The sequence below is a fragment of the Anomaloglossus baeobatrachus genome, chromosome 12, assembly GCF_048569485.1.
Source record: "Anomaloglossus baeobatrachus isolate aAnoBae1 chromosome 12, aAnoBae1.hap1, whole genome shotgun sequence".
Classification (NCBI taxonomy): domain Eukaryota; kingdom Metazoa; phylum Chordata; class Amphibia; order Anura; family Aromobatidae; genus Anomaloglossus; species Anomaloglossus baeobatrachus.
The window spans coordinates 127,692,302-127,720,263 of NC_134364.1; the positions used below are offsets into that span (position 1 = coordinate 127,692,302).

The 27,962-nt window shown below is 56.1% G+C and overlaps 1 protein-coding gene across 1 annotated transcript; it reads left to right on the forward strand.

The window, feature by feature from the left end:
- The first annotated feature begins 251 nt into the window (after positions 1-251).
- On the forward strand, positions 252-20,343 carry LOC142257769 (uncharacterized). Its single transcript, XM_075329955.1, has 5 exons — positions 252-412; positions 481-552; positions 12,451-12,576; positions 12,677-12,823; positions 20,072-20,343. Exons 1-5 carry the CDS (start codon positions 410-412, stop codon positions 20,201-20,203), a joined length of 480 nt encoding a protein of 159 aa, XP_075186070.1. The 5' UTR covers positions 252-409; the 3' UTR covers positions 20,204-20,343.
- The last annotated feature ends 7,619 nt before the right edge of the window (positions 20,344-27,962 follow it).

Genomic DNA, 27,962 nt, shown 5'->3' on the forward strand with positions numbered 1-27,962 from the left:
GTGGAACCTGGGGTCTCGGTGATGTGACCGGAGCAGCCATGATGAAGGGGTTTCTCCATGACAGAGAAGCGTTGATGGAGACGTCAGTGCTCAGACGACCGGGATTCTCTTTACTTTGTTCAAGGAATTTTTTTTTGTCTAAATAAGAAGCAAAAGCAAAGTGAGATGAGAGGCAGCGAGACGTATTATATCAGTGTATAAAGGACAGAGGCTGGGCGGGAGGAGGCAGCGAGACGTATTATATCAGTATATAAAGGACAGAGGCTGGGCGGGAGGAGGCAGCGAGACGTATTATATCAGTATATAAAGGACAGAGGCTGGGCGGGAGGAGGCTCGGGCTGGGAGTGTCTCTGCCCTTATAACCTCACCTCGCCATCACTGGGGACATCTCGCCCGCTTTCTCTCCATCATGGTAAGTTACCGGCTCCATCTTCCCACAATAAGTAGCACCTGACACTAATGGTCTCTCCCGTCCTCCAGGCGTCTCCTCCACAGCTGCCCGGAGTTGTGCTCCTCGTCCTCGGTCTGTGCTGCGCTGCTGTCATCTGTCAGGTAAAGTCTGAATATATCTTATATATAGTGAGAGAACCCCAAATACCGACCCTGCACCTGACACCCCGACATTATCAGATATAAAAGTTACTGATAATATCTATATTCATCCGAAACAACCCAACAAAATATTCTACATCATCATAATGTGTGTGATATGGTCTATAGTGACTTCTGTGATGTCTGGAGGGGACAGAGGAGTGTGAACAGGGACAGAGGAGTGTGAACAGGGACCGAGGGGTCTGGACAGGGACCGAGGAGTGTGGACAGGGACCGAGGAGTGTGGACAGGGACCGAGGGGTGTGGACAGGGACCGAGGGGTGTGGACAGGGACCGAGGAGTGTGGACAGGGACCGAGGGGTGTGGACAGGGACCGAGGGTTGTGGACAGGGACCGAGGGGTGTGGACAGGGACCGAGGGGTGTGGACAGGGACCGAGGGGTCTGGACAGGGACCGAGGGGTCTGGACAGGGACCGAGGGGTCTGGACAGGGACCGAGGGGTCTGGACAGGGACCGAGGGGACTGGACAGGGACAGAGGGGTTTGCACAGGGACAGAGGGCTCTGGAGGGGAGACGGAGGAGCCTGGAGGGGGGACGGAGGAGCCTGGAGGGGGGACGGAGGAGCCTGGAGGGGGGACGGAGGAGCCTGGAGGGGGGACGGAGGAGCCTGGAGGGGGGACGGAGGAGCCTGGAGGGGGGACAGAGGAGCCTGGAGGGGGGACGGAGGAGCCTGGAGGGGGGACAGAGGAGCCTGGAGTCGGGACAGAGGAGCCTGGAGTCGGGACAGAGGAGCCTGGAGTCGGGACAGAGGAGCCTGGAGGGGGGACAGAGGAGCCTGGAGTCGGGACAGAGGAGCCTGGAGGGGGGACAGAGGAGCCTGGAGGGGGGACAGAGGAGCCTGTATGGGAGACAGAGGAGCCTGGAGGGGGGACAGAGGAGCCTGGAGGGGGGACAGAGGAGCCTGGAGGGGGGACAGAGGAGCCTGGAGGGGGGACAGAGGAGCCTGGAGGGGGGACAGAGGAGCCTGGAGGGGAGACAGAGGAGCCTGGAGGGGAGACAGAGGAGCCTGGAGGGGGGACAGAGGAGCCTGGAGGGGGGACAGAGGAGCCTGGAGGGGGGACAGAGGAGCCTGGAGGGGAGACAGAGGAGCCTGGAGGGGAGACAGAGGAGCCTGGAGGGGAGACAGAGGAGCCTGGAGGGGAGACAGAGGAGCCTGGAGGGGAGACAGAGGAGCCTGGAGGGGAGACAGAGGAGCCTGGAGGGGAGACAGAGGAGCCCGGAGGGGGGACAGAGGAGCCCGGAGGGGGGACAGAGGAGCCCGGAGGGGGGACAGAGGAGCCCGGAGGGAAGACAGGAGGAGCCCGGAGGGAAGACAGGAGGAGCCCGGAGGGAAGACAGAGGAGCCCGGAGGGGAGACAGAGGAGCCCGGAGGGGAGACAGAGGAGCCCGGAGGGGAGACAGAGGAGCCCGGAGGGGAGACAGAGGAGCCCGGAGGGGAGACAGAGGAGCCTGGAGGGGAGACAGAGGAGCCTGGAGGGGAGACAGAGGAGCCTGGAGGGGAGACAGAGGAACATTAAGGGGAGACAGAGGAACATTAAGGGGAGACAGAGAAGCCTGGAGGGGACATAAGAGTCTGGACAGGGACAGAGAGATCTGAAGTGGACAGAGAGTGTATGTATGAGAATAGAAGAGTCGGAAGAAGACAGAAGTGTGGAAGGGAAATAGGGTTTGGTGGGGACAGAGGAGTCTGGAGGGAAGACAGAGGAGTCTGGAGGGAAGACAGAGGAGTCTGGAGGGAAGACAGAGGAGTCTGGAGGGAAGACAGAGGAGTCTGGAGGGAAGACAGAGGAGTCTGGAGGGAAGACAGAGGAGTCTGGAGGGAAGACAGAGGAGTCTGGAGGGAAGACAGAGGAGTCTGGAGGGGACACAGAGGAGTCTGGAGGGGACACAGAGGAGTCTGGAGGGGACACAGAGGAGTCTGGAGGGGACACAGAGGGGTCTGGACAGCGACAGAGAGATCTGAAGTGGAGTGTATGTGTGGCGCCCTGGACTAACCTGGTTGTCACAGGTACTACAACATGCACCCCCACCCCGAGATAGGCACATCAGTCAGACACAAATCCTTGTTGCCCCCCTCCAGGGGCTAATGTCCACACCAGGTGGGGCGGAGCCAGGTGGTTGGCCCCACCCACTGAGGAGATCACAGTCCTGGAGGCAGGAAGCAGTAGTCAGATAGAGATCAGTTAGGGAAGTGGTAGTAGAGGAGCAAAAACTGACCCTCTCCGGGTACGTAGCCCGGGCACCGAGAGCAAGGTTGGCTCACGGTGGTGGCCGTCTGCAGGAGAGGCAGATCAACGCGGAACCGTAGGACCGGGGACGGGCAGTGGCCCGCCGGTACCGAACAGGGGAGCGAAGTGAAGCCAGCACAAACCGTCAGGGCCTGCGGACCCCGACCAGGCTTGGAGTCGCCGTTAAACAGGTCAAATGCGTTAGTGACCAGAACCCCAGGGGTTTCCTAGCAGCCAAGACCCGATTGAAGGCAACCGTCCAAATAGCAAAAGGGAAATACAGCTACCGCCACAGCTAGAGTTCCCAAGGCCAGAGCCTGTGAGCAAAAGGGCTCCTCCGGCACATATCCACGCTGGGAAGCGGGTTACCGGTGGGAAGCCATCGGGACCGAACACACACAAAAGGTGCAGGGAAAGGCAGTCACCACCAACCGTCCGGGAGAAGCCACAGCAGCCGGCTGCGGGACCCGTCCATCCAGCCGTTTGGTTTACCAGAGACTGTGCTTCCATTTGTGGCTGAGTGAGTACAACCGTGCCGACTGGCACCGCGCTGCGCAGTCCAAGCGACCCTGCACCTTGCCAGCCCTGCTTCCCCGTCACCTCAACCGGGCCCCGGGACCACCAACCCCCTACCCACGGAGGGGGAAAACATCTCAGCTGCTCCCTAACAACGCTCTCGGGATCCCCCGTCACCAGCAGCGGTGGTGCCCAACCTCACCACAACCCGTGGGTGGCGTCACGGACCAAATCCCCAAACCAAACCACCCCTTTCACTCACGGGCGAGGAGCACCGCTTGAGTCCCCGGATCCGGACCACCGCTCGAGCATGAGCAGCAGCAGTGCCGGACCCGAGCGCCAGCAAGAGCGCAACAGCAACGGCTCCCTCCCCACCCGCAACATATGTATGAAGATAGAGGAGTCTGGAGGCAACAGTAGTGTGGAAGGGAAATAGGCTTTGGTGGGGACTGAGGAGTCTGGAGGGGAACAGAGGGATCTGGAGGAGAACATATTGACCTGGAGGGGGAACAGAGGGGTCTGGAGGGGAAACAGAGGGGTCTGGAGGAGAACAGATTGGTCTGGAGGGGGAACAGAGGCGTCTGGAGGGGGAACAGAGGAACCTGGAGGGGGAACAGAGGAGCCTGGAGGGGGAACAGAGGAGCCTGGAGGAGGAACAGAGGAGCCTGGAGGAGGAACAGAGGAGCCTGGAGGAGGAACAGAGGAGCCTGGAGGAGGAACAGAGGAGCCTGGAGGAGGAACAGAGGAGGCTGGAGGAGGAACAGAGGAGCCTGGAGGAGGAACAGAGGAGCCTGGAGGAGGAACAGAGGAGCCTGGAGGAGGAACAGAGGAGCCTGGAGGAGGAACAGAGGAGCCTGGAGGAGGGACAGAGGAGCCTGGAGGAGGGACAGAGGAGCCTGGAGGAGGGACAGAGGAGCCTGGAGGAGGGACAGAGGAGCCTGGAGGAGGGACAGAGGAGCCTGGAGGAGGGACAGAGGAGCCTGGAGGAGGGACAGAGGAGCCTGGAGGAGGAATAGAGGAGTCTGGAGGGGACATAGTGGTTTGGAGAGGAAATAGGAGTCTGGAAGAGAATATAAATGTCTGCAAGGGTTACAGAGGCAATATATTTATCTGGAGGAGACCAAAGGGCTAGAGGAATGAGAGATGTCTAGAAAGGGACAGAGGAATCTATATGAAGGACAGAAGATTGTGAATGAGAAAAGAGTCTGGACAGGACAGTGGATTTTGGAGGGGAGAGTCTTAGATCAAAGTCTTAGGCGGGCTTTGCACGTTGCGACATTGCAAGCCGATGCTGCGATGCCGAGCGCGATAGTCCCCGCCCCCGTCGCAGCTACGATATCGTGTGATAGCTGCCGTAGCGAACATTATCGCTACGCCAGCTTCACATGCACTCACCTGTCCTGCGACCGTCGCTCTGGCCGGCGACCCGCCTCCTTCCTAAGGGGGCGGGTTGTGCGGCGTCATAGCGACATCACACGGCAGGCGGCCAATAGCGGCGGAGGGGCGGAGATGAGCAGGACGTAAACATCCCGCCCACCTCCTTCCTTCCGCATATCCTACGGAAGCCGCGGTGACGCCGGTAGGAGATGTTCCTCGCTCCTGCGACTTCTTACACAGCGATGTGTGCTGCCGCAGGAGCGAGGAACAACATCGGACCGTCGCGTCAGCGTAATTATGGATTACACCGACACTGCACCGATGATACGATTACGACGATTTTGCGCTCGTTAATCGTATCATCTAGGCTTTACACACTACGATGTCGCATGCGATGCCGGATGTGCGTCACTTTCAATTTGACCCCACCGACATCGCACCTGCGATGTCGTAGTGTGCAAAGCCCGCCTTAGTCTCTCACCTAGAAAAGTCAGATCTAATACTTTTCACTGATGAGAGACAACACCCCAAGACACGGTGTCTGCAAATTGAGATTCTAGTTTGGCTTTCATCCGAAGTCATTTGGCAAGTCTCGTGACTCGCCCCAGGGCTATGGGGTACTCGGTCCCGGGCCGTATATTAACGTGGACGGTTCACTGGGTGGCCATTGCCCGGTTCAATGATCCTGGGGGTCACTTGAAAGGGGTTATGTACAGGAAAATAATAAAGTTTATGTCGTGGCGCCTCTTGCGGGTTGCGGCTATGTAGATGGAGCCGCCGCTGCACAGTCTCTTACCGCTGGGGCCGATGTTAATGGCAGCATGGAAGATGGGCCCTCCGCAAGTAGGGCCGGACCCCAGGGGGTAGGTGATGGACTTAGGCGCGGAAAGAAGGTAGGCCACACGAGGTACTCCAGTGTAACTGGGTTCTTTGCTCAACCCGAAGAAGGCTGGTCCTCACCGCTGGTCCCCTTAGCCGCAGTGCCGGTGTGGTAACCTGGTGGCTTCTTTCCCCTGCACCTGTCTCTATTTGGTTGGTCCCCGTGACTTGGAGCATCTGTGAGTCCTCTCCTGGTAGTCTTTCAGTCTTTAGTCCGTACGGCGGATAGTTTGAACCCTGTAGGGTCGGTGCTCTGTTCCAGTCCCTGGTTCTTCCGTCACTGCTGGTACCCCTGGACTTTATGGTCAGTGAGGTCCTGGATGGTCATCTCAGTGTGCAGATTTTATCAGGTCTACCTGGAGCGTTTGCCTGACCTAAAGGCCCTGTCACACACAGAGATAAATCTTTGGCAGATCTGTGGTTGCAGTGAAATCATGGACATATTGTTCCATTTGTACACAGCCACAAACCTGGCACTGATTGTCCACAATTTCACTGCAACCACAGATCTGCCGCAGATTTATCTCTGTGTGTGACAGGGCCTTAAGGCTCTGTACACCGTACTCCTTCAGGAACCACACGCCTGCGCCTGACAATATATGTGTTTTGGTGTTACCGGCACTGGTCTTCTAGGTCCCTGGGGGTAGGCCCTGCATCTTTAACAGGATGCAGTTCCTTGTAGCTCCTGATGGCTTCAGGGGCGCTACACTCGTTAATGGGTCGATATTGACTTTTAGGATTGGTACTTCCGTGACGCCCTGGACCCCAGGGGTCACAGGTAATTACATCAGCCACATACACCCACACCCCCACCCCCTGTGAGGTCACATACTTTACACCCAAAAGGGAGACCTGATGCCTCCCTCAGGGCCAGTAGGGCACACCAGGTGGGCGGAGTCAGGCGGAAAGACACGCCCACCGAGGAGACTACTGTCCTGAGGCAGGAAGTACACTCAGTTAGTAGTGATGGGCAGTCCGGCTCTTTTTGGTGATCCGGTTCCCATGGCTCCGCTCACCAAAAAGAGCCGGATCTTTCAGCTCGTTCTCGGATCCTTATTAAATATGTGTTCACCCCAGGTGAACACATATTTAAGATTATAGTGACGCCGTCAAAGCCCCGCCCACCCGCGGCTAAGCCCCGCCCACTTACAAGCAGCCAATTAGATTGCCGAGTAGGTGGATTTTAGCCGCAGGTGGGCGGGGTTTGACAGCGAAAAGAGCCGTTTAGATATTTTTAGTGGCTCACACTAGTGATCCGGCTCCTGTCGTTCACAGCAGGGAGCCAGATCTTTGTGTTGGATCGTTCGCGACCGACACATCACTATCAGTTAGTTGGAGAACAGTTTAGAGAGTGACAGTGACAGGAGGTGAAAAAGGAGAGAAACTGTCAGGGACCCGGGTTGGAGCCTGGGCCCCTTGGAAAACGTCAGGCAGGCAGACGGTGGTGGCCGTCTGCAGGAGTACCGGTACAGCAACCGGCGGAACCGTACGGACCTTGCCTGGGTTGGAGCCCTCCAGTCCCAATAGGGGAGTCAAACGTGTACCGGAGCACCAAAAGGAGGGTACTCAGACCCTGTCCTAGCTTAGAAGCCACTGAGTATAGTCAAATTGACTGATTGCTTGGCGGACCTCACGGGTTCATCCACAACCAAAGTCCCGAAAGAAGGCAAAAGCCCACCGAGACCGGGTGAGCGCCACCGCCAAGGGCCAAACACCCGACGGGCCAGCGCCTGCAGGCAACCGAGGGCTCCTCCGGCAGCTCAACGCCGGGGAGCGGGCTACCACTGCTCAGGCAGGGGGAGCCGAAAACACAACATCTAGAGGTGCACGGGAAAAGGGGCCACCATCAAACCCGCAGGGGGACATCAGCAGCCGGCCGCGGGAACCGACCAGACCCGAACTTTGGTTTACCAGTGACTCAGTGTGAATTAATTGTGAGTACACTAGTGCCATCCGGGCACGACACACTACACCGCGGCACGGCGCCCTGCACCCTGACAACAGCATCAAACCGTTACAGTCCCCGACCGGGCCCCGGGACACACCGCCCCTACCCACGGAGGGGCTAACATCTTGGCTGCAACACCGATCCCGGACGAGCCCGCCAACACTTCAGCCGCAGCGGTGGTGCGTCTCCCGTCACCACGACCCATGGGTGGCGTCACGACCCGTTACACAACCACCACTCCCCACCGCCTCCCCTTTAACAAGAGCAACGTGGCCCCCGGTCCGGAGGCGCTCGTGTCACCGACCACCCGAGCCCGGACCTCGAGCGGCTCGGCCCGAGCAAGCGGAGGAAGCGGCCGGGCCCCTCTCAGGGCGGTACACTTCCAGTAGGTGGCACTGGAGTTCAAGGTCTCGTCCTTTCTAAAGAGGATACATGAAATATTTAATTTCCCAGAGGAGCATGTGAGGAGTTTACGTCGCCTTATATTAGCATGTCACTCTCTACAAGGTGAAAACAGAGGAATCTGGAGGAGGCAGAGGAGCCTCTGTGCACACTAGAAAAGTGATTTTTCTCAAGAAAATTTCTTGAGAAACTTCTGGGAGTTGAAGATTTCCACACCTGCGGAAAAATCCGCAGGAAAAACGCATGCGGATTTGCCGCGGATTTACCGCAGGTTGCTCCCTGCGGTTTTGCAATAAATAATATAGATAATCGATAGACAGATAATGGATAGAGTGAAAGATGGATAGATGAATAGATAGATAGGCCTGTTTCACACGTCAGTGATTCGGGGACGTTTGTGCTTTTTTTTCTACGTACCAGAATCACTGACATACGCAGACCCATTATAATGAATGGGTCTGCTCACACATCAGTGATTTTTCACTGCACGTGTCTCCGTGCGGCGTACCCGCGTGTGCGTGATTTTGTTTACGGAGACATGTCCATTTTTTTCTGGCATCACTGATGTCCCACGGACCACGCAGTGGTGTGATCCGTGAAACACGTGCCAGAAAAAAACGTGCTTTTAAAATAAAAATCATTGTTACTCACCCGGCGTCCAGCGATGTCCTCTGCAGCCCGTTCTCCCTGCTGCTTCTGAGCCGGCTCATTACTGTCGCGCATATTCATGATGCACGACACAGCCGACCCGGAAGCAGCTGCTGCGGGGGTCAGCGCCGGCCGGATGCTGCACCGCGGGAGCGATCAGCACCATGGACAGTGGGAGCGCGCACAGGTGAGTTGATTTCTAAGTGCAATCACGGGCCACGGAGAATGGAGCCCGGATTGCACTTAGACAACCCACGTGTGCCGTAATTCACGGCACACGGAGGGACATGTGCGTGTTTTACACGTCAGTGAAAAACGTCTGTGTTTTTCACTGACGTGTGAAACGGGCCATAGATAGATAGATAGATGAGAAAGACCTATAAAATGTCCCACCTCCCTGCATTTTCTAAGCTGGCACCCTGTAGTGACTTTCATGTGGCACTAAAGGGTGCTTAGCCTTGTATTTAGCCATAAAATAAATAAATAATTAAAAAAAAACCGACGTGAGGTCCCCCCATCTTTTGTAGCCAGCTAGGGTAAAGCAGATGGCTGCAGCCTGCAGACCACAGCTGGCAGCTTCACCTTGGCTGGTAATCCAAAATAGAGGGCACCCCACGCTGTTATTTTACATTAAATAAATAATTTAAAACAAAAAACGTGCGGTCCCCCCCATATTGGATCACCAGCCACGGTATAGCGGACAGCTGTGGTCTGCTATTCTCAGACTAGGGAGGTCCACTGTTATTGGACACTCCCCAGCCTAAAAATAGCAGGCCGCAGCCGCCCCAGAAGTGGCGCATCCATTAGACATGCCAATCCTGGCGCTTCGCCCCAGCTCATCCCGCGCCCTGGTGCGTTGGCAAACGAGGTAATATATGGGGTTGATGCCAGATGTGTAATGTCACCTGGCATCAGGCCCTGGGGTTAGTGATGTCACGCGTCTATCAGATACCCGACATCACCAACCCAGTCAGTAATAAAAAATAGACAACAAAAAAAGTTTTATTTGAAAAAACACTCCCCAAAACATTCCCTCTTTAACCAATTTATTGAAAAGAACAATCAATTCCACGTCCGGCGTAATCCAATAAGGGGGGGGGGGGGCACGGCGATCCATACCATGGTCGCTGTCCCAGTCAATGAAGAACAGAATGTTCCCCATTGGCTGGGAGAGCAGTGCAGTGACCCGAGCTAACATCAATAGCCCAGGTCACTGCAGGGGATGACGAGCGCTGCCATCAGGAGCATAGATGAGATCAGTACCTTCTGTGATCATCTCCTGTACTGCTGACGTCAGCGCTGTCACTGACTTCTATGCCCGCCGCGTTGTCAGAAGTATCGCGAGAGCCCGTGACGTCACCGCTAGTGACGTTAGGAGGCAGGAGATCGTCACAGCAGGTAATGATCTCACCTCCTGACAGCAGCGATCGTCATCCCCGCGGCTCCCAGCACTGCAGGGTGTCAGTGTCTGCCTGCGCTGCCGCGTGACAGGCTGCTGACACTGCGGGCAGACACTGATACACAGCAGGGCGGGTAGCCGCGGGGCTGGAGTGGGACACAGACTGCACGGGCACCTGGAGGTCACACGGAAGCGCTTCCATGCGGCGTCCAGGGAGTGTGACGTGTGTGTGTTTACTCTGCTCCGCTTCCTCTTCCTGGCATAATGACATCACTTCCTGCAAAACCGCAGGCAGCGATGAGCATTACCGCAGGTAAATCGCGGCTATACCGGGGGTATACCGCACATCATTTGCAACCTGCGGTATACCCCTGGAATTTCGCGATTACATTACAGTGAATGGAGTGAAATTCCGGGGGTATTCCGCAGCTACCTGCGGAAAATAATGGACATGCTCATTTTCTCAAGAAAGTTTCTCGAGAAAATTTTCTCAAGGAAATTTCTTAAGAAAAATCCGCACAGTGCGCACAGATATTTTTTTTTCTCATAGTATTTGCTGGGAAATGTCTGCACAAAGATTGCAGACATTTCTCAAGAAATTTCCGCGGCAAATCCGCGGGCAAAACGGCCTAGTGCGCACAGAGCCTTAAAAGGTATCAAAATGTCTGCAGGTGAAAGAAGGGTCTGGAGAATAGAGTCCAGAGGAGGACAGAGACGCCTGGAGAGACTAAAGGAAAGAGGATAAAGGAGTCTGAAGAGGAATGAGGAGTCTAAGGAAGACCAAGAGTTCTAGAGGAGGACATGTGTCCTAATAGATCAAGGGATGATAGAAGAAGAAGGCTTTAGAGATACCAGGCCAGATTGTGGACAGACAGAGGTCTCGGGACAAGGGTCTCCAGCCACCTGATGACCTTCTTAGATTACCTGCGGCCACAGATCTTTCCACATCATCTGGGATCTCCTTATTTCTTGGTTTCTGTGTTTGGGCCTCTGAGGAGCTTCTTGTCACAAATAACTGGGATGTAGATGTGAGGCCCTGGCAAAACCAGGTAGTCACAGATGACTGTACCCCCCATACCCCCCACCAAGGGTACAGGAATCGCCTCCTCCTTGGGAATTAACACCACTTCCACACACAGGAACACCAGCCACAAAGCCTAGTCACCCCCCCTATGACACCCGGGACACACCAGTGGGCGGGACCAGGCGGATGGGAACGCCCACCTAGGGGTCTTGGGATGACAAGGGGTGGGAACCAGTCAGTTGAGAAGTTCAGTTCAGTGGAGGTGAAGTGCAGCGTGGTCAGGGTTGGAGCCCTTGGACCACGGGAGAGCCGACTAGGTGGCAGACGGCAGAGTAGGGCCACAGGCGATGGAGATCCGGTCGCTGGAGACCTGAAGTGAACTGGGGCAGGGTTGCTACCGACAACGGGAATCTGGTCCGGAGGCCGTGCACAGGCGGGGTACCTGGACCCTAGGACGAGGCAAGCTTCAAGCCCCTTGTTAATTAACCAGCGAGACAAGGTTCCAGGCCTTGTTTCCAGAGAGAGAATCGCAGATAGAGCAGACCGGCAGCCCAACGCGGGGGATAGGGTGCCCGCCAAGAACCCATTAAAATCCCACGGGTCAGATTTTGCGGGCATAGCTCCCCCTGTTTACAAAACTGCAGGGGAGCGGATTTCTCCCGTTCCAGGCGGTTTAAATCAACACACAGCAAGACACAAGTGCAGGAGGAAGGGTCCCTATCCTGCTAACCCGTGTGCGGGACCAGCACACCCCTCCAGAGGCAACCGGCATCTGGCCTTGGTTTACAGTACAGACTCTGTGTGGATTATTCCTAATCGTGAGTACACCAGTGTCATCCGGTCCAACCTGCCGACAGCGCCCCAGCACTGCTCCCCACCTACACCTGGGCCCCGGGACTACACCTCCCCTACCCGTGGAGGGGATACCACCTTGCTGCCCAACACCATCGGTCCCGGGCGCTTGCACCAGAGGCAGCGGCAGTGCCACCATCTCATCACCGCAGCCCACGGGTGGCGTCACAGACAAAATCTATCTTCCCTGTAAATACCCCCTTTTCACTGTTGCGAGGACGGGCGGCTGCACGAGCCCCGGGTCCGGTCACCACTCGAGCCCCAGACACGATCCCGGACCCGTGACATAGATTGTGGGAGATTTTGCCCGGTGGCCTCCTCCAGGTGGGGCCATCAGTGTGTGATTGGGCTCAGATGATCTGTACAGAGCCGCAGATAACAGCGCCACCCCATGGCCACAGGGCACCACACACTCATTACTCCACCATGTAGCGCCATCCTTATATTTTGCTCCTCATGTTGGGTGCAGCTGTCTTGTCCTTCCTCCTCCTCGGATGTCACTGTCCTGGGTGATGGTGGTCTCTGGTCTATATGATATCTATACAATCTATTTTTGCCCCACCAGGGCCTGAACAGTGAAGACATCGGGCAGGAGAAGACATTTCTGTACAAATCACTGCACCTCAAACATGTCAAGCTGGTGGTGGACATCTGCAATACGATGCCCAATAAGTGTCCTGTACAGCGGAAGGTATGGTGCACCGTGAGGGGAGCTGCAGTCTGAGTTTTGCTCCGAGGCCCTAGGACTATAGGGTGCAGATTTATACATCTCCCTCTTCTCTTATGTACAGAAATGTTATCTGCCACTGACCGAAAGGACATTATTTTACTTTGCTGACATATATCTGAACCATACGAAAGGAGAGGGGAATCCTGACACCATGAACGCCAAAGAATACGCGGAATACCTCAAGAACGATATCCCCGAATACCTAGAGGTAAGATGTGAGACGTGATGTACAAGCAGAAAATGCAGAAGGTGAGCGCTGCTCTGGATGAGAAACATGATGTAGAAGGTGAGCGCTGCTCTGCATGTGAGGCATGATGCAGAAAGTGAGCGCTGCTCTGGATGTGAAATGTGATGCAGAAGGTGAGCGCTGCTCTGGATGTGAAACGTGATGCAGAAGGTGAGCGCTGCTCTGGATGTGAGATGTGATGCAGAAGGTGAGCGCTGCTCTGCATGTGAGATGTGATGTAGAAGGTGAGCGCTGCTCTGCATGTGAGGCATGATGCAGAAAGTGAGCGCTGCTCTGGATGTGAGATGTGATGCAGAAGGTGAGCGCTGCTCTGGATGTGAGATGTGATGCAGGAGGTGAGCGCTGCTCTGGATGTGAGATGTGATGCAGAAGGTGAGCGCTGCTCTGGATGTGAGATGTGATGCAGAAGGTGAGCGCTGCTCTGCATGTGAGACGTGATGTAGAAGGTGAGCGCTGCTCTGGATCTGAGACAGAATGCAGAAAGTGCACGCTGCTCTGGATGTGACACAAAATGAAGAAAGTGAGCGCTACTCTGGATGTGAGACAGGATGCAGAAAGTGAGCGCTGCTCTAGATGTGAGACAATATACAGAAGGTGAGCGCTGCTCTGGATATTAGGCGTGATGTAGAAGGTGAGTGCTACTCTGGCTGTGAGACGTGAAGCAGAGGGTGAGCGCTGCTCTAGATGTGAGATAGGATGCAGAAGGTGAGCGCTGCTCTAGATGTGAGACGTGATACAGAAGGTGAGCGCTGCTCTGGATGAGAGACATAGTGCAGAAAGTGAGCGCTGCTCTGGATGTGAAATGTATATAGAAGCAGAACTATAGATTAAGAAGGTGAGCGCTGCTCTGGATGTGAGATGTGATGCAGAAAGTGAGCGCTGCTCTAGATGTGAGACGTGATACAGAAGGTGAACGCTGCTCTGGATGAGAGATATAGTGCAGAAAGTGAGCGCTGCTCTGGATGTGAAATGTATATAGAAGCAGAACTATAGATTAAGAAGGTGAGCGCTGCTCTGGATGTGAGACGTGATACAGAAGGTGAGCGCTGCTCTGGATGAGAGACAGTGCAGAAAGTAAGCGCTGCTCTGGATGTGAGACGTGATGCAGAAGGTGAGCGCTGCTCTGGATGAGAGACATAGTGCAGAAAGTGAGCGCTGCTCTGGATGTGAGACGTGATGCAGAAGGTGAGAGCTGCTCTGGATGAGAGACATAGTGCAGAAAGTAAGTGCTGCTCTGGATGTGAGACGTGATGCAGAAGGTGAGCTCTGCTCTGGATGAAAGACATAGTGCAGAAAGTAAGCGCTGCTCTGGATGTGAGACGTGATGCAGAAGGTGAGCGCTGCTCTGGATGAGAGACATAGTGCAGAAAGTGAGCGCTGCTCTGGATGTGAGACGTGATGCAGAAGGTGAGCGCTGCTCTGGATGAGAGACATAGTGCAGAAAGTGAGCGCTGCTCTGGATGTGAGACGTGATGCAGAAGGTGAAAGCTGCTCTGGATGTGAGACGTGATACAGAAGGTGAGCGCTGCTCTGGATGTGAGACAATATACAGAAGGTGAGCGCTGCTCTGGATATTAGGCATGATGTAGAAGGTGAGCGCTGTTCTGGATGTGAAATGTATATAGAAGCAGAACTATAGATTAAGAAGGTGAGCGCTGCTCTGGATGTGAGATGTGATGCAGAAAGTGAGCGCTGCTCTAGATGTGAGACGTGATACAGAAGGTGAACGCTGCTCTGGATGAGAGATATAGTGCAGAAAGTGAGCGCTGCTCTGGATGTGAAATGTATATAGAAGCAGAACTATAGATTAAGAAGGTGAGCGCTGCTCTGGATGTGAGACGTGATACAGAAGGTGAGCGCTGCTCTGGATGAGAGACAGTGCAGAAAGTAAGCGCTGCTCTGGATGTGAGACGTGATGCAGAAGGTGAGCGCTGCTCTGGATGAGAGACATAGTGCAGAAAGTGAGCGCTGCTCTGGATGTGATACGTGATGCAGAAGGTGAGAGCTGCTCTGGATGAGAGACATAGTGCAGAAAGTAAGTGCTGCTCTGGATGTGAGACGTGATGCAGAAGGTGAGCTCTGCTCTGGATGAAAGACATAGTGCAGAAAGTAAGCGCTGCTCTGGATGTGAGACGTGATGCAGAAGGTGAGCGCTGCTCTGGATGAGAGACATAGTGCAGAAAGTGAGCGCTGCTCTGGATGTGAGACGTGATGCAGAAGGTGAGCGCTGCTCTGGATGAGAGACATAGTGCAGAAAGTGAGCGCTGCTCTGGATGTGAGACGTGATGCAGAAGGTGAAAGCTGCTCTGGATGTGAGACGTGATACAGAAGGTGAGCGCTGCTCTGGATGTGAGACAGGATGCAGGTGAGCGCTGCTCTTAATGTGAGACATGATGCAGAAAGTGAGTGTGGCGCCCCTGCCCTGGTCAGGCACCACTAAGTACTGCACCCACGCCTGAGTCAGTACAAAACAGGTAATCCTGAGTAAGGTGTGGACACACAGGCACCCTTGACCAGAACACACACACACACACACATTAGAGGGGACCCCCGGGCAGAGCCCGGAGGGGGCGAGACCCTCGTATCTCAGTTAGTGTGGTGCTGTGGTGAAGCTGGAGGGGAGTGTGCAGTGGCAGTCTGAGGAGAAGGAGTGGAGCAGCCGCGTCTGAAGCGCAGGGCCGAGGAGCGGAGCACTGTCAGACACTGCGCGTGCAGTGGCTGCTGGCGGGGGACAACATCACCACAAAGACGCCTGAATAGAGGGAGAAGTACGGAGTTGAGTACAGGAACTCCTGGTGATGAACGTACACACGGGATACAGGTCCCCAGAGCAGAAATCTATTTAGTGGAGCTGCTTAATCCTGCCTGTGAGGTGAACAACAAGTCCCACACCAACCATACAGAACCCGCAGCATCGGCAGCAACGAGGGGGCCCATAAGGAGGATCGAGCCTGGAGCCATCTATCCTTGGTCTACGCTGTCAGCAAACGGGACAGAAAGGGGAGAAAAGGCAGCAGCGACTTCCCTGGACACATCCCACGCTATACTTCAAGTCAGGGGTGGTCCGAAACAAAGGTGCCGGAAGGCGAGTTAGCAGTCACCCCTATATCAGCCTGAGGGGTACCCAGCTCATCATAGCATCGCCCGGGTTACCTCACTCTACCAGCAAAAAGTGAGTAAAAACCCTGAAAGACATTTCTGGACTGGGTGTGAGTTCTTCTACGACCTGTGGTACTACACACTTATGTACCGCCCCGGGGCTCGGCCGGCTGCTGTGCCGCTCGGATCCGGGCTCGTCGGTGGTGGCTCGAGCTCCTCACGGACCCGGGGGTCACGTCGCTCTGAAAGGGGGTTGGCGCTGCACGTAGGGACTTCGGTGGGGAGGTCCACGGCCAGGGCTGCGGCGGTTTGTAGGGAACTCAAGTTCGTGACGCCACCGGGTTGTGGTGAATGGATGGACACCACCGCTGCCGTTGACTAGGCTCCCAGGGACGGTGTTGCGCAGCTTGGTGTTGACCCCTCCGTGGGTAGGGGGATAATGGTCCCAGGGGCCCGAGGGAGGTGCTGAGGCGTGGGGACGGGTGCGTGCTGGGGTGTTAGTGCGGCGCGGTGCGCCACCCGAAGGCACTGGTGTACTCACTATGATAAACACGCTGGAGTCTCTGGTAAACCAAACAAAATGGTGAACGGGGCCCGCAGCCGGCTGCAACTTTCCCCCTTAGTAGGTTGGTGGTTTCCGCCTTTCTCCTGCACCTCTGTCGCGGGCGGAGGAGGGGACGCTGCGCTCTCCCACTGCTCGGGTCCGGCTGCTGATGCTGCTGCTCGGTGGTGGCTCGAGTGGTGGGCCGGATCCCGGGGACTCGAGCGGCGCTCCTCGCCCGTGAGTGAAAAGGGGGGATTGATTGTGGGGATTTGATATTGTCCGTGACACCACCCACGGTTGTGGTGAGATTGGTGACACCACCGCTGCTCTGGATGGGGATCCCGGGAGCGATGACAGGGAGCAGCCTGAATGTTAGTTCTTCCCTCCGTGGGTAGGGGGTTTGGTTGTCCTGGGGCCCGATGAGGTAGGTATGGATGGATGGCAGGCGGGTTACAGGGCCTGGTGAGGTGCAGGGTCGCGGGGGCAGCGCTGTGCCGCACGGCACGGTGGTACTCACTCAGCCAATGATGAACACAGAGTCTCCGGTAAAACAAACGGCTGGATGGACGGGTCCCACAGACGGCTGCGGTGTTTCTCCTCCCGGCAGGTTGATGGTGACTGCCTTTCCCTGCACCTGTGTAGTGAGTACGGTTCCAATGGGTTCCCACCGGTAACCCACTCCCCAGCTTGAATATGTGCCTTTTGCCCGCAGGCTCTGGCCCTGGGAACTTTAGCCTTGGAGGTGACTGTGTTTCCCTCTCTTGGTTGGACTGTTGCCTTCTATCGGGACTTGGCTGCTGGGAAACCCAGGAGGTTCCCTTCGCTAACGGATTTGACAAATTGCACGGCGACTCCTAGCCTTGTCGGGGTCCGTAAGCCCCTGCCGGATGGTGCTGGCTTCTCTTTGTGTACCGGTCCGGTACCGCCGGGCCACCGCCCGTCCACGGTCCTTACGGCTAGCTCCAATAGGCCACTCCTGCAGACGGTCACCACCATCTGCCAACCTTGCTGTTCCGTCCGGGCCACACACCCGGACCAACTTCACTCCTTCCATTTCAAACTCTAAAACTCTTCTCTTTCCTTTTCCCGCCTCCAGGACTGTGAACTCCTCGGTGGGCGGGACTAACCGCCTGGCCCACCCCCTGGTGTGGACATCAGCCCCTGGAGGAAGGCAACAAGGATTTTGTCTGACTTAGGTGTGCCTGACCGGGGTGTGGGGTGTGTTGGTGTAGTACCTGTGACATCCTGGCTTGTCCAGGGCGCCACACCTCATTTATGTAAAAATCACGACTCCTATGCCTGAGCAACGGTAGTCCGCTCCCCGGCTTGCTATGTGTCGGGAGAGCCCTCTTTGCCCGCAGACGCTGGCCCCTTGGGTCTCTATGCCTTGATGGTGGCTTTACCCTAATGGTTGGGCTGTTGTATTCAGTCGGGTCTTGTGTGGGAAAGGTCTTAAAGTCCTGTCCGCAATCAGTTGATTTGACTCAGCCCGGTTGTTTCTGGGCCTCGTACTGGGTCTGAGTACCCCTCCTGGTGCTCCGGTTTTCAATTGGTTCCCCGCTTCGGTACCGGTGGACCACCGCCCGTCCCCGGTCCCTACGGTTCCACAGGCTGTAATCCCAGCTCCTGCAAGCGGCCACCACCGTCTGCCTCCTTACCAGAGGTGACTGGGCTCCAACCCAGACACCTAGTGTAGACTTTTGTCAGGCCTGGTCACAGGTCTGCCCTGGAACTTGACTTCCCTCACTGTCTGTCAAGACTCATCTAGTGTTTTCCCGCCTCCGGCCTGTGAACTCCTCGGTGGGCGGAGCCAACCGCCTGGCCCCGCCCCCTGGTGTGAACATCAAACCCAGAGGGTGGTGACAAGTGTTTGTAGTTTGGCTGCTGTCACCTTACTAAGGGGGGTGGGGTGCATGGGACTACCTGGGACGACCTGACTAGTCCAGGGCGTCACACTTACACATGAGCCCCTGGGGCCAGCTTCACTCCCGGGAGGCCATAATACCAGACTGCATTTACCACCAGCCCCAGGCACTCCCTAAATTGCAGTGGCGGTCACCTCCTGACCGCAATTACCGAGAGTGGCGTCACGATCCCCATTGAAATTAACCTGACTTACCTGTGACCAGAAGATCCCAGCGCGTGGAGTCCCTGAAGACCCTGAGGCGAACTAAAGGTAATGGGGCTCCACATGAGCGCTGCTCTAGATGTGAGACAGGATACAGAAGGTGAGTGCTGCTCTAGATGTGAGACAATATACAGAAGGTGAGCGCTGCTCTGGATATTAGGCATGATGTAGAAGGTGAGCGCTGTTCTGGATGTGAGACAGGATACAGAAGGTGAGCGCTGCTCTAGATGTGAGACAGGATGCAGAAGGTGAGCGCTGCTCTGGATGTGAGACAGGATACAGAAGGTGAGCGCTGCTCTAGATGTGAGACAGGATGTATAAGGTGAGCACTGCTCTGGATGTGAGACAGGATGTATAAGGTGAGCACTGCTCTGGATGTGAGACATGATGTAGAAGGTGAGCGCTGCTCTGGATGTGAGACAGGATGTATAAGGTGAGCACTGCTCTGGATGTGAGACAATATACAGAAGGTGAGCGCTGCTCTGGATATTAGGCATGATGTAGAAGGTGAGCGCTGCTCTGGATGTGAGACAGGATGCAGAAGGTGAGCGCTGCTCTGGATGTGAGACAGGATGCAGAAGGTGAGCGCTGCTCTGGATGTGAGACAGGATGTATAAGGTGAGCACTGCTCTTGATGTGAGACATGATGTAGAAGGTGAGCGCTGCTCTGGATGTGAGACATGATGTAGAAGGTGAGTGCTGCTCTGGATGTGAGACTGGATGTAGAAGGTGAGCGCTGCTCTGGATGTGAGACAGGATGCAGAAGGTGAGTGCTGTTCTGGATGTGAGACATAATGTAGAAGGTGAGCGCTGCTCTGGATGTGAGAAAGGATGCAGAAGGCGAGCGCTGCTCTGGATGTGAGACATGATGTAGAAGGTGAGCGCTGCTCTGGATGTGAGACAGGATGTATAAGGTGAGCACTGCTCTGGATGTGAGACATGATGTAGAAGGTGAGCGCTGCTCTGGATGTGAGACAGGATGTATAAGGTGAGCGCTGCTCTGGATGTGAGACAGGATGCAGAAGGTGAGCGCTGCTCTGGATGTGAGACAGGATGTATAAGGTGAGCACTGCTCTGGATGTGAGACATGATGTATAAGGTGAGCGCTGCTCTGGATGTGAGACAGGATGCAGAAGGTGAGCGCTGCTCTGGATGTGAGACAGGATGTATAAGGTGAGCACTGCTCTGGATGTGAGACATGATGTATAAGGTGAGCGCTGCTCTGGATGTGAGAAAGGATGCAGAAGGTGAGTGCTGCTCTGGATGTGAGACAGGATGTAGAAGGTGAGTGCTGCTCTGGATGTGAGAAAGGATGCAGAAGGTGAGCACTGCTCTGGATGTGAGACATGATGCAGAAGGTGAGCGCTGCTCTGGATGTGAGAAAGGATGCAGAAGGTGAGCGCTGCTCTGGATAACAGGTCCGTCTCTTCATCCTCAGGACCTCGGACAGAAGGCGCTGACCTCCTTGGATGAGGATGGTGACGGCGAGCTGAGCGTGCTGGAATACTTTTCATTCCTAAGAAATGTGATAAAACACAAATTAAGCGACATGGAGAATAATGTGCAATAACCTGCGTATACAGAACATCCCGCATCTGCCAGGAGGGGAGGAGGGGGATGCAGCTGCAGCTCCTCTCTCTGTAGCATCACTTGTTATTTACAGGATTGCTGTGTGATTATTGGATTATACAAATAAAGTAATGCTGACACCCCGGAGCTGGAATCAATCGCTATATGATAAAGGATGAGTGAATATATATATATCCATGTAGAGAAGAGGTGTCTGCCCTTCACACAAACTGTGCCCTCTGCAGTGCAGTACTCACACTGACCAGCAGATGGAGCCTGGAGCACATCACACTGGAGTCCTGTCCAGGAGGAGCTCAGCCTGTAGTCAGTGACCAACAGTGCAGTACTCACAGTGACCAGCAGATGGAGCCTGGAGCACATCACACTGGAGTCCTGTCCAGGAGGAGCTCAGCCTGTAGTCAGTGACCAACAGTGCAGTACTCACAGTGACCAGCAGATGGAGCCTGGAGCACATCACACTGGAGTCCTGTCCAGGAGGAGCTCAGCCTGTAGTCAGTGACCAGCAGTGCAGTACTCACAGTGACCAGCAGATGGAGCCTGCAGCACATCACACTGGTGTCCTGTCCAGGAGGAGCTCAGCCTGTAATCAGTGACCAGCTGCAGTACTCACAGTGACCAGCAGATGGAGCCTGCAGCACATCACACTGGTGTCCTGTCCAGGAGGAGCTCAGCCTGTAGTCAGTGACCAGCAGTGCAGTACACACAGTGACCAGCAGATGGAGCCTGGAGCACATCACACTGGAGTCCTGTCCAGGAGGAGCTCAGCCTGTAGTCAGTGACCAGCTGCAGTACTCACAGTGACCAGCAGATGGGGCCGGGAGCACATCACACTGGAGTCCTGTCCAGGAGGAGCTCAGCCTGTAATCAGTGACCAGCAGTGCAGTACTCACAGTGACCAGCAGATGGAGCCTGCAGCACATCACACTGGTGTCCTGTCCAGGAGGAGCTCAGCCTGTAGTCAGTGATCAGCAGTGCAGTACACACAGTGACCAGCAGATGGAGCCTGCAGCACATCACACTGGTGTCCTGTCAAGGAGGAGCTCAGCCTGTAGTCAGTGACCAGCAGTGCAGTACACACAGTGACCAGCAGATGGAGCCTGCAGCACATCACACTGGAGTCCTGTCCAGGAGGAGCTCAGCCTGTAGTCAGTGACCAGCAGATGGGGCCGGGAGCACATCACACTGGTGTCCTGTCCAGGAGGAGCTCAGCCTGTAGTCAGTGACCAGCAGTGCAGTACTCACAGTGACCAGCAGGTGGGGCCTGGAGCACATCACACTGGAGTCCTGTCCAGAAGGAGCTCAGCCTGTAGTCAGTGACCAGCAGTGCAGTACACACAGTGACCAGCAGATGGAGCCTGCAGCACATCACACTGGTGTCCTGTCCAGGAGGAGCTCAGCCTGTAGTCAGTGACCAGCAGTGCAGTACTCACAGTGACCAGCAGGTGGGGCCTGGAGCACATCACACTGGAGTCCTGTCCAGAAGGAGCTCAGCCTGTAGTCAGTGACCAGCAGTGCAGTACACACAGTGACCAGCAGATGGAGCCTGCAGCACATCACACTGGTGTCCTGTCCAGGAGGAGCTCAGCCTGTAGTCAGTGACCAGCAGTGCAGTACTCACAGTGACCAGCAGATGGGGCCGGGAGCACATCACACTGGAGTCCTGTCCAGAAGGAGCTCAGCTTGTAGTCAGTGACCAGCAGTGCAGTACTCACAGTGACCAGCAGATGGGGCCGGGAGCACATCACACTGGAGTCCTGTCCAGGAGAAGCTCAGCCTGTAGTCAGTGACCAGCTGCAGTACTCACACTGACCAGCAGATGGGGCCGGGAGCACATCACACTGGAGTCCTGTCCAGGAGGAGCTCAGCCTGTAGTCAGTGACCAGCAGTGCAGTACTCACAGTGACCAGCAGATGGAGCCTAGAGCACATCACACTGGAGTCCTGTCCAGGAGGAGCTCAGCCTGTAGTCAGTGACCAGCAGTGCAGTACTCACAGTGACCAGCAGGTGGGGCCTGGAGCACATCACACTGGAGTCCTGTCCAGGAGGAGCTCAGCCTGTAGTTAGTGACCAGCAGTTCAGTACTCACAGTGACCAGCAGATGGAGCCTGCAGCACATCACACTGGAGTCCTGTCCAGGAGGAGCTCAGCCTGTAGTCAGTGACCAGCAGTGCAGTACTCATAGTGACCAGCAGATGGAGCCTGGAGCACATCACACTGGAGTCCTGTCCAGCAGGACCTCAGCCTGTAGTCAGTGACCAGCAGTGCAGTACTCACAGTGACCAGCAGATGGAGCCTGCAGCACATCACACTGGAGTCCTGTCCAGGAGGAGCTCAGCCTGTAGTCAGTGACCAGCAGTGCAGTACTCACAGTGACCAGCAGATGGGGCCGGGAGCACATCACACTGGAGTCCTGTCCAGCAGGAGCTCAGCCTGTAGTCAGTGACCAGCAGTGCAGTACTCACAGTGACCAGCAGATGGGGCCGGGAGCACATCACACTGGAGTCCTGTCCAGGAGGAGCTCAGCCTGTAGTCAGTGACCAGCAGTGCAGTACTCACAGTGACCAGCAGGTGGGGCCTGGAGCACATCACACTGGACTCCTGTCCAGGAGGAGCTCAGCCTGTAGTCAGTGACCAGCAGTGCAGTACTCACAGTGACCAGCAGATGGGGCCGGGAGCACATCACACTGGAGTCCTGTCCAGCAGGAGCTCAGCCTGTAGTCAGTGACCAGCAGTGCAGTACTCACAGTGACCAGCAGATGGGGCCGGGAGCACATCACACTGGAGTCCTGTCCAGGAGGAGCTCAGCCTGTAGTCAGTGACCAGCAGTGCAGTACTCACAGTGACCAGCAGGTGGGGCCTGGAGCACATCACACTGGACTCCTGTCCAGGAGGAGCTCAGCCTGTAGTCAGTGACCAGCAGTGCAGTACTCACAGTGACCAGCAGATGGGGCCGGGAGCACATCACACTGGAGTCCTGTCCAGCAGGAGCTCAGCCTGTAGACAGTGACCAGCAGTGCAGTACTCACAGTGACCAGCAGATGGGGCCGGGAGCACATAACACTGGAGTCCTGTCCAGCAGGAGCTCAGCCTGTAGTCAGTGACCAGCAGTGCAGTACTCACAGTGACCAGCAGATGGGGCCGGGAGCACATCACACTGGAGTCCTGTCCAGGAGGAGCTCAGCCTGTAGTCAGTGACCAGCAGTGCAGTACTCACAGTGACCAGCAGATGGAGCCTGGAGCACATCACACTGGAATCCTGTCCAGGAGGAGCTCAGCTTGTAGTCAGTGACGAGCAGTGCAGTACACACAGTGACCAGCAGATGGGGCCGGGAGCACATCACACTGGAGTCCTGTCCAGGAGGAGCTCAGCCTGTAGTCAGTGACCAGCAGATGGGGCCGGGAGCACATCACACTGGAGTCCTGTCCAGGAGGAGCTCAGCCTGTAGTCAGTGACCAGCAGTGCAGTACACACAGTGACCAGCAGATGGAGCCTGGAGCACATCACACTGGAGTCCTGTCCAGGAGGAGCTCAGCTTGTAGTCAGTGACCAGCAGTGCAGTACTCACACTGACCAGCAGGTGGGGCCTGGAGTACATCACACTGGAGTCCTGTCCAGGAGGAGCTCAGCCTGTAGTCAGTGACCAGCAGTGCAGTACTCATAGTGACCAGCAGATGGAGCCTGGAGCACATCACACTGGAGTCCTGTCCAGCAGGACCTCAGCCTGTAGTCAGTGACCAGCAGTGCAGTACTCACAGTGACCAGCAGATGGAGCCTGCAGCACATCACACTGGAGTCCTGTCCAGGAGGAGCTCAGCCTATAGTCAGTGACCAGCAGTGCAGTACTCACAGTGACCAGCAGATGGAGCCTGCAGCACATCACACTGGAGTCCTGTCCAGCAGGAGCTCAGCCTGTAGTCAGTGACCAGCAGTGCAGTACTCACAGTGACCAGCAGATGGGGCCGGGAGCACATCACACTGGAGTCCTGTCCAGGAGGAGCTCAGCTTGTAGTCAGTGACCAGCAGTGCAGTACTCACAGTGACCAGCAGATGGGGCCGGGAGCACATCACACTCGAGTCCTGTCCAGGAGGAGCTCAGCCTGTAGTCAGTGACCAGCTGCAGTATTCACAGTGACCAGCAGATGGGGCCTGGAGCACATCACACTGGAGTCCTGTCCAGGAGGAGCTCAGCCTGTAGTCAGTGACCAGCAGTGCAGTACTCACAGTGACCAGCAGGTGGGGCCTGGAGCACATCACACTGGAGTCCTGTCCAGGAGGAGCTCAGCCTATAGTCAGTGACCAGCAGTGCAGTACTCACAGTGACCAGCAGATGGAGCCTGCAGCACATCACACGGGAGTCCTGTCCAGCAGGAGCTCAGCCTGTAGTCAGTGACCAGCAGTGCAGTACTCACAGTGACCAGCAGATGGAGCCTGCAGCACATAACACTGGAGTCCTGTCCAGGAGGAGCTCAGCCTGTAGTGAGTGACCAGCAGTGCAGTACTCACAGTGACTAGCAGATGGGGCCTGGAGTACATCACACTGGAGTCCTGTCCAGCAGGAGCTCAGCCTGTAGTCAGTGACCAGCAGTGCAGTACTCACAGTGACCAGCAGATGGGGTCGGGAGCACATCACACTGGAGTCCTGTCCAGGAGGAGCTCAGCTTGTAGTCAGTGACCAGCAGTGCAGTACTCACAGTGACCAGCAGGTGGGGCCTGGAGCACATCACACTGGAGTCCTGTCCAGGAGGAGCTCAGCCTGTAGTCAGTCACCAGCAGTGCAGTACTCACAGTGACCAGCAGATGGAGCCTGCAGCACATCACACTGGAGTCCTGTCCAGGAGGAGCTCAGCCTGTAGTCAGTGACCAGCAGTGCAGTACTCACAGTGACCAGCAGATGGAGCCTGCAGCACATCACACTGGAGTCCTGTCCAGGAGGAGCTCAGCCTGTAGTCAGTGACCAGCAGTGCAGTACTCACAGTGACCAGCAGATGGAGCCTGGAGCACATCACACTGGTGTCCTGTCCAGGAGGAGCTCAGCCTGTAGTCAGTGATCAGCTGCAGTACACACAGTGACCAGCAGATGGAGCCTGCAGCACATCACACTGGTGTCCTGTCCAGGAGGAGCTCAGCCTGTAGTCAGTGACCAGCAGTGCAGTACACACAGTGACCAGCAGATGGAGCCTGCAGCACATCACACTGGTGTCCTGTCCAGGAGGAGCTCAGCCTGTAGTCAGTGACCAGCAGTGCAGTACACACAGTGACCAGCAGATGGAGCCTGCAGCACATCACACTGGTGTCCTGTCCAGGAGGAGCTCAGCCTGTAATCAGTGACCAGCAGTGCAGTACTCACAGTGACCAGCAGGTGGGGCCTGGAGCACATCACACTGGAGTCCTGTCCAGAAGGAGCTCAGCCTGTAGTCAGTGACCAGCAGTGCAGTACACACAGTGACCAGCAGATGGAGCCTGCAGCACATCACACTGGTGTCCTGTCCAGGAGGAGCTCAGCCTGTAGTCAGTGACCAGCAGTGCAGTACTCACAGTGACCAGCAGATGGGGCCGGGAGCACATCACACTGGAGTCCTGTCCAGAAGGAGCTCAGCTTGTAGTCAGTGACCAGCAGTGCAGTACTCACAGTGACCAGCAGATGGGGCCGGGAGCACATCACACTGGAGTCCTGTCCAGGAGAAGCTCAGCCTGTAGTCAGTGACCAGCTGCAGTACTCACACTGACCAGCAGATGGGGCCGGGAGCACATCACACTGGAGTCCTGTCCAGGAGGAGCTCAGCCTGTAGTCAGTGACCAGCAGTGCAGTACTCACAGTGACCAGCAGATGGAGCCTAGAGCACATCACACTGGAGTCCTGTCCAGGAGGAGCTCAGCCTGTAGTCAGTGACCAGCAGTGCAGTACTCACAGTGACCAGCAGGTGGGGCCTGGAGCACATCACACTGGAGTCCTGTCCAGGAGGAGCTCAGCCTGTAGTTAGTGACCAGCAGTTCAGTACTCACAGTGACCAGCAGATGGAGCCTGCAGCACATCACACTGGAGTCCTGTCCAGGAGGAGCTCAGCCTGTAGTCAGTGACCAGCAGTGCAGTACTCATAGTGACCAGCAGATGGAGCCTGGAGCACATCACACTGGAGTCCTGTCCAGCAGGACCTCAGCCTGTAGTCAGTGACCAGCAGTGCAGTACTCACAGTGACCAGCAGATGGAGCCTGCAGCACATCACACTGGAGTCCTGTCCAGGAGGAGCTCAGCCTGTAGTCAGTGACCAGCAGTGCAGTACTCACAGTGACCAGCAGATGGGGCCGGGAGCACATCACACTGGAGTCCTGTCCAGCAGGAGCTCAGCCTGTAGTCAGTGACCAGCAGTGCAGTACTCACAGTGACCAGCAGATGGGGCCGGGAGCATATCACACTGGAGTCCTGTCCAGCAGGAGCTCAGCCTGTAGTCAGTGACCAGCAGTGCAGTACTCACAGTGACCAGCAGATGGAGCCTGGAGCACATCACACTGGAGTCCTGTCCAGGAGGAGCTCAGCCTGTAGTCAGTGACCAGCAGTGCAGTACTCACAGTGACCAGCAGGTGGGGCCTGGAGCACATCACACTGGACTCCTGTCCAGGAGGAGCTCAGCCTGTAGTCAGTGACCAGCAGTGCAGTACTCACAGTGACCAGCACATGGGGCCGGGAGCACATAACACTGGAGTCCTGTCCAGCAGGAGCTCAGCCTGTAGTCAGTGACCAGCAGTGCAGTACTCACAGTGACCAGCAGATGGGGCCGGGAGCACATCACACTGGAGTCCTGTCCAGGAGGAGCTCAGCCTGTAGTCAGTGACCAGCAGTGCAGTACTCACAGTGACCAGCAGATGGAGCCTGGAGCACATCACACTGGAATCCTGTCCAGGAGGAGCTCAGCTTGTAGTCAGTGACGAGCAGTGCAGTACTCATAGTGACCAGCAGATGGGGCCGGGAGCACATCACACTGGAGTCCTGTCCAGGAGGAGCTCAGCCTGTAGTCAGTGACCAGCAGATGGGGCCGGGAGCACATCACACTGGAGTCCTGTCCAGGAGGAGCTCAGCCTGTAGTCAATGACCAGCAGTTCAGTACTCACAGTGACCAGCAGATGGAGCCTGCAGCACATCACACTGGAGTCCTGTCCAGGAGGAGCTCAGCCTGTAGTCAGTGACCAGCAGTGCAGTACTCATAGTGACCAGCAGATGGAGCCTGGAGCACATCACACTGGAGTCCTGTCCAGCAGGACCTCAGCCTGTAGTCAGTGACCAGCAGTGCAGTACTTACAGTGACCAGCAGATGGAGCCTGCAGCACATCACACTGGAGTCCTGTCCAGGAGGAGCTCAGCCTGTAGTCAGTGACCAGCAGTGCAGTACTCACAGTGACCAGCAGATGGGGCCGGGAGCACATCACACTGGAGTCCTGTCCAGCAGGAGCTCAGCCTGTAGTCAGTGACCAGCAGTGCAGTACTCACAGTGACCAGCAGATGGGGCCGGGAGCACATCACACTGGAGTCCTGTCCAGCAGGACCTCAGCCTGTAGTCAGTGACCAGCAGTGCAGTACACACAGTGACCAGCAGATGGAGCCTGGAGCACATCACACTGGAGTCCTGTCCAGGAGGAGCTCAGCCTGTAGTCAGTGACCAGCAGTGCAGTACTCACACTGACAAGCAGGTGGGGCCTGGAGCACATCACACTGGAGTCCTGTCCAGGAGGAGCTCAGCCTGTA

Coding starts and splice junctions, on each gene's coding strand:
- LOC142257769 (XM_075329955.1), top strand. Junction 553..12,450: donor GCGCTGCTGTCATCTGTCAG/GTAAAGTCTGAA, acceptor TTGCCCCACCAG/GGCCTGAACAGTGAAGACAT. Junction 12,824..20,071: donor ATATCCCCGAATACCTAGAG/GTAAGATGTGAG, acceptor CTTCATCCTCAG/GACCTCGGACAGAAGGCGCT.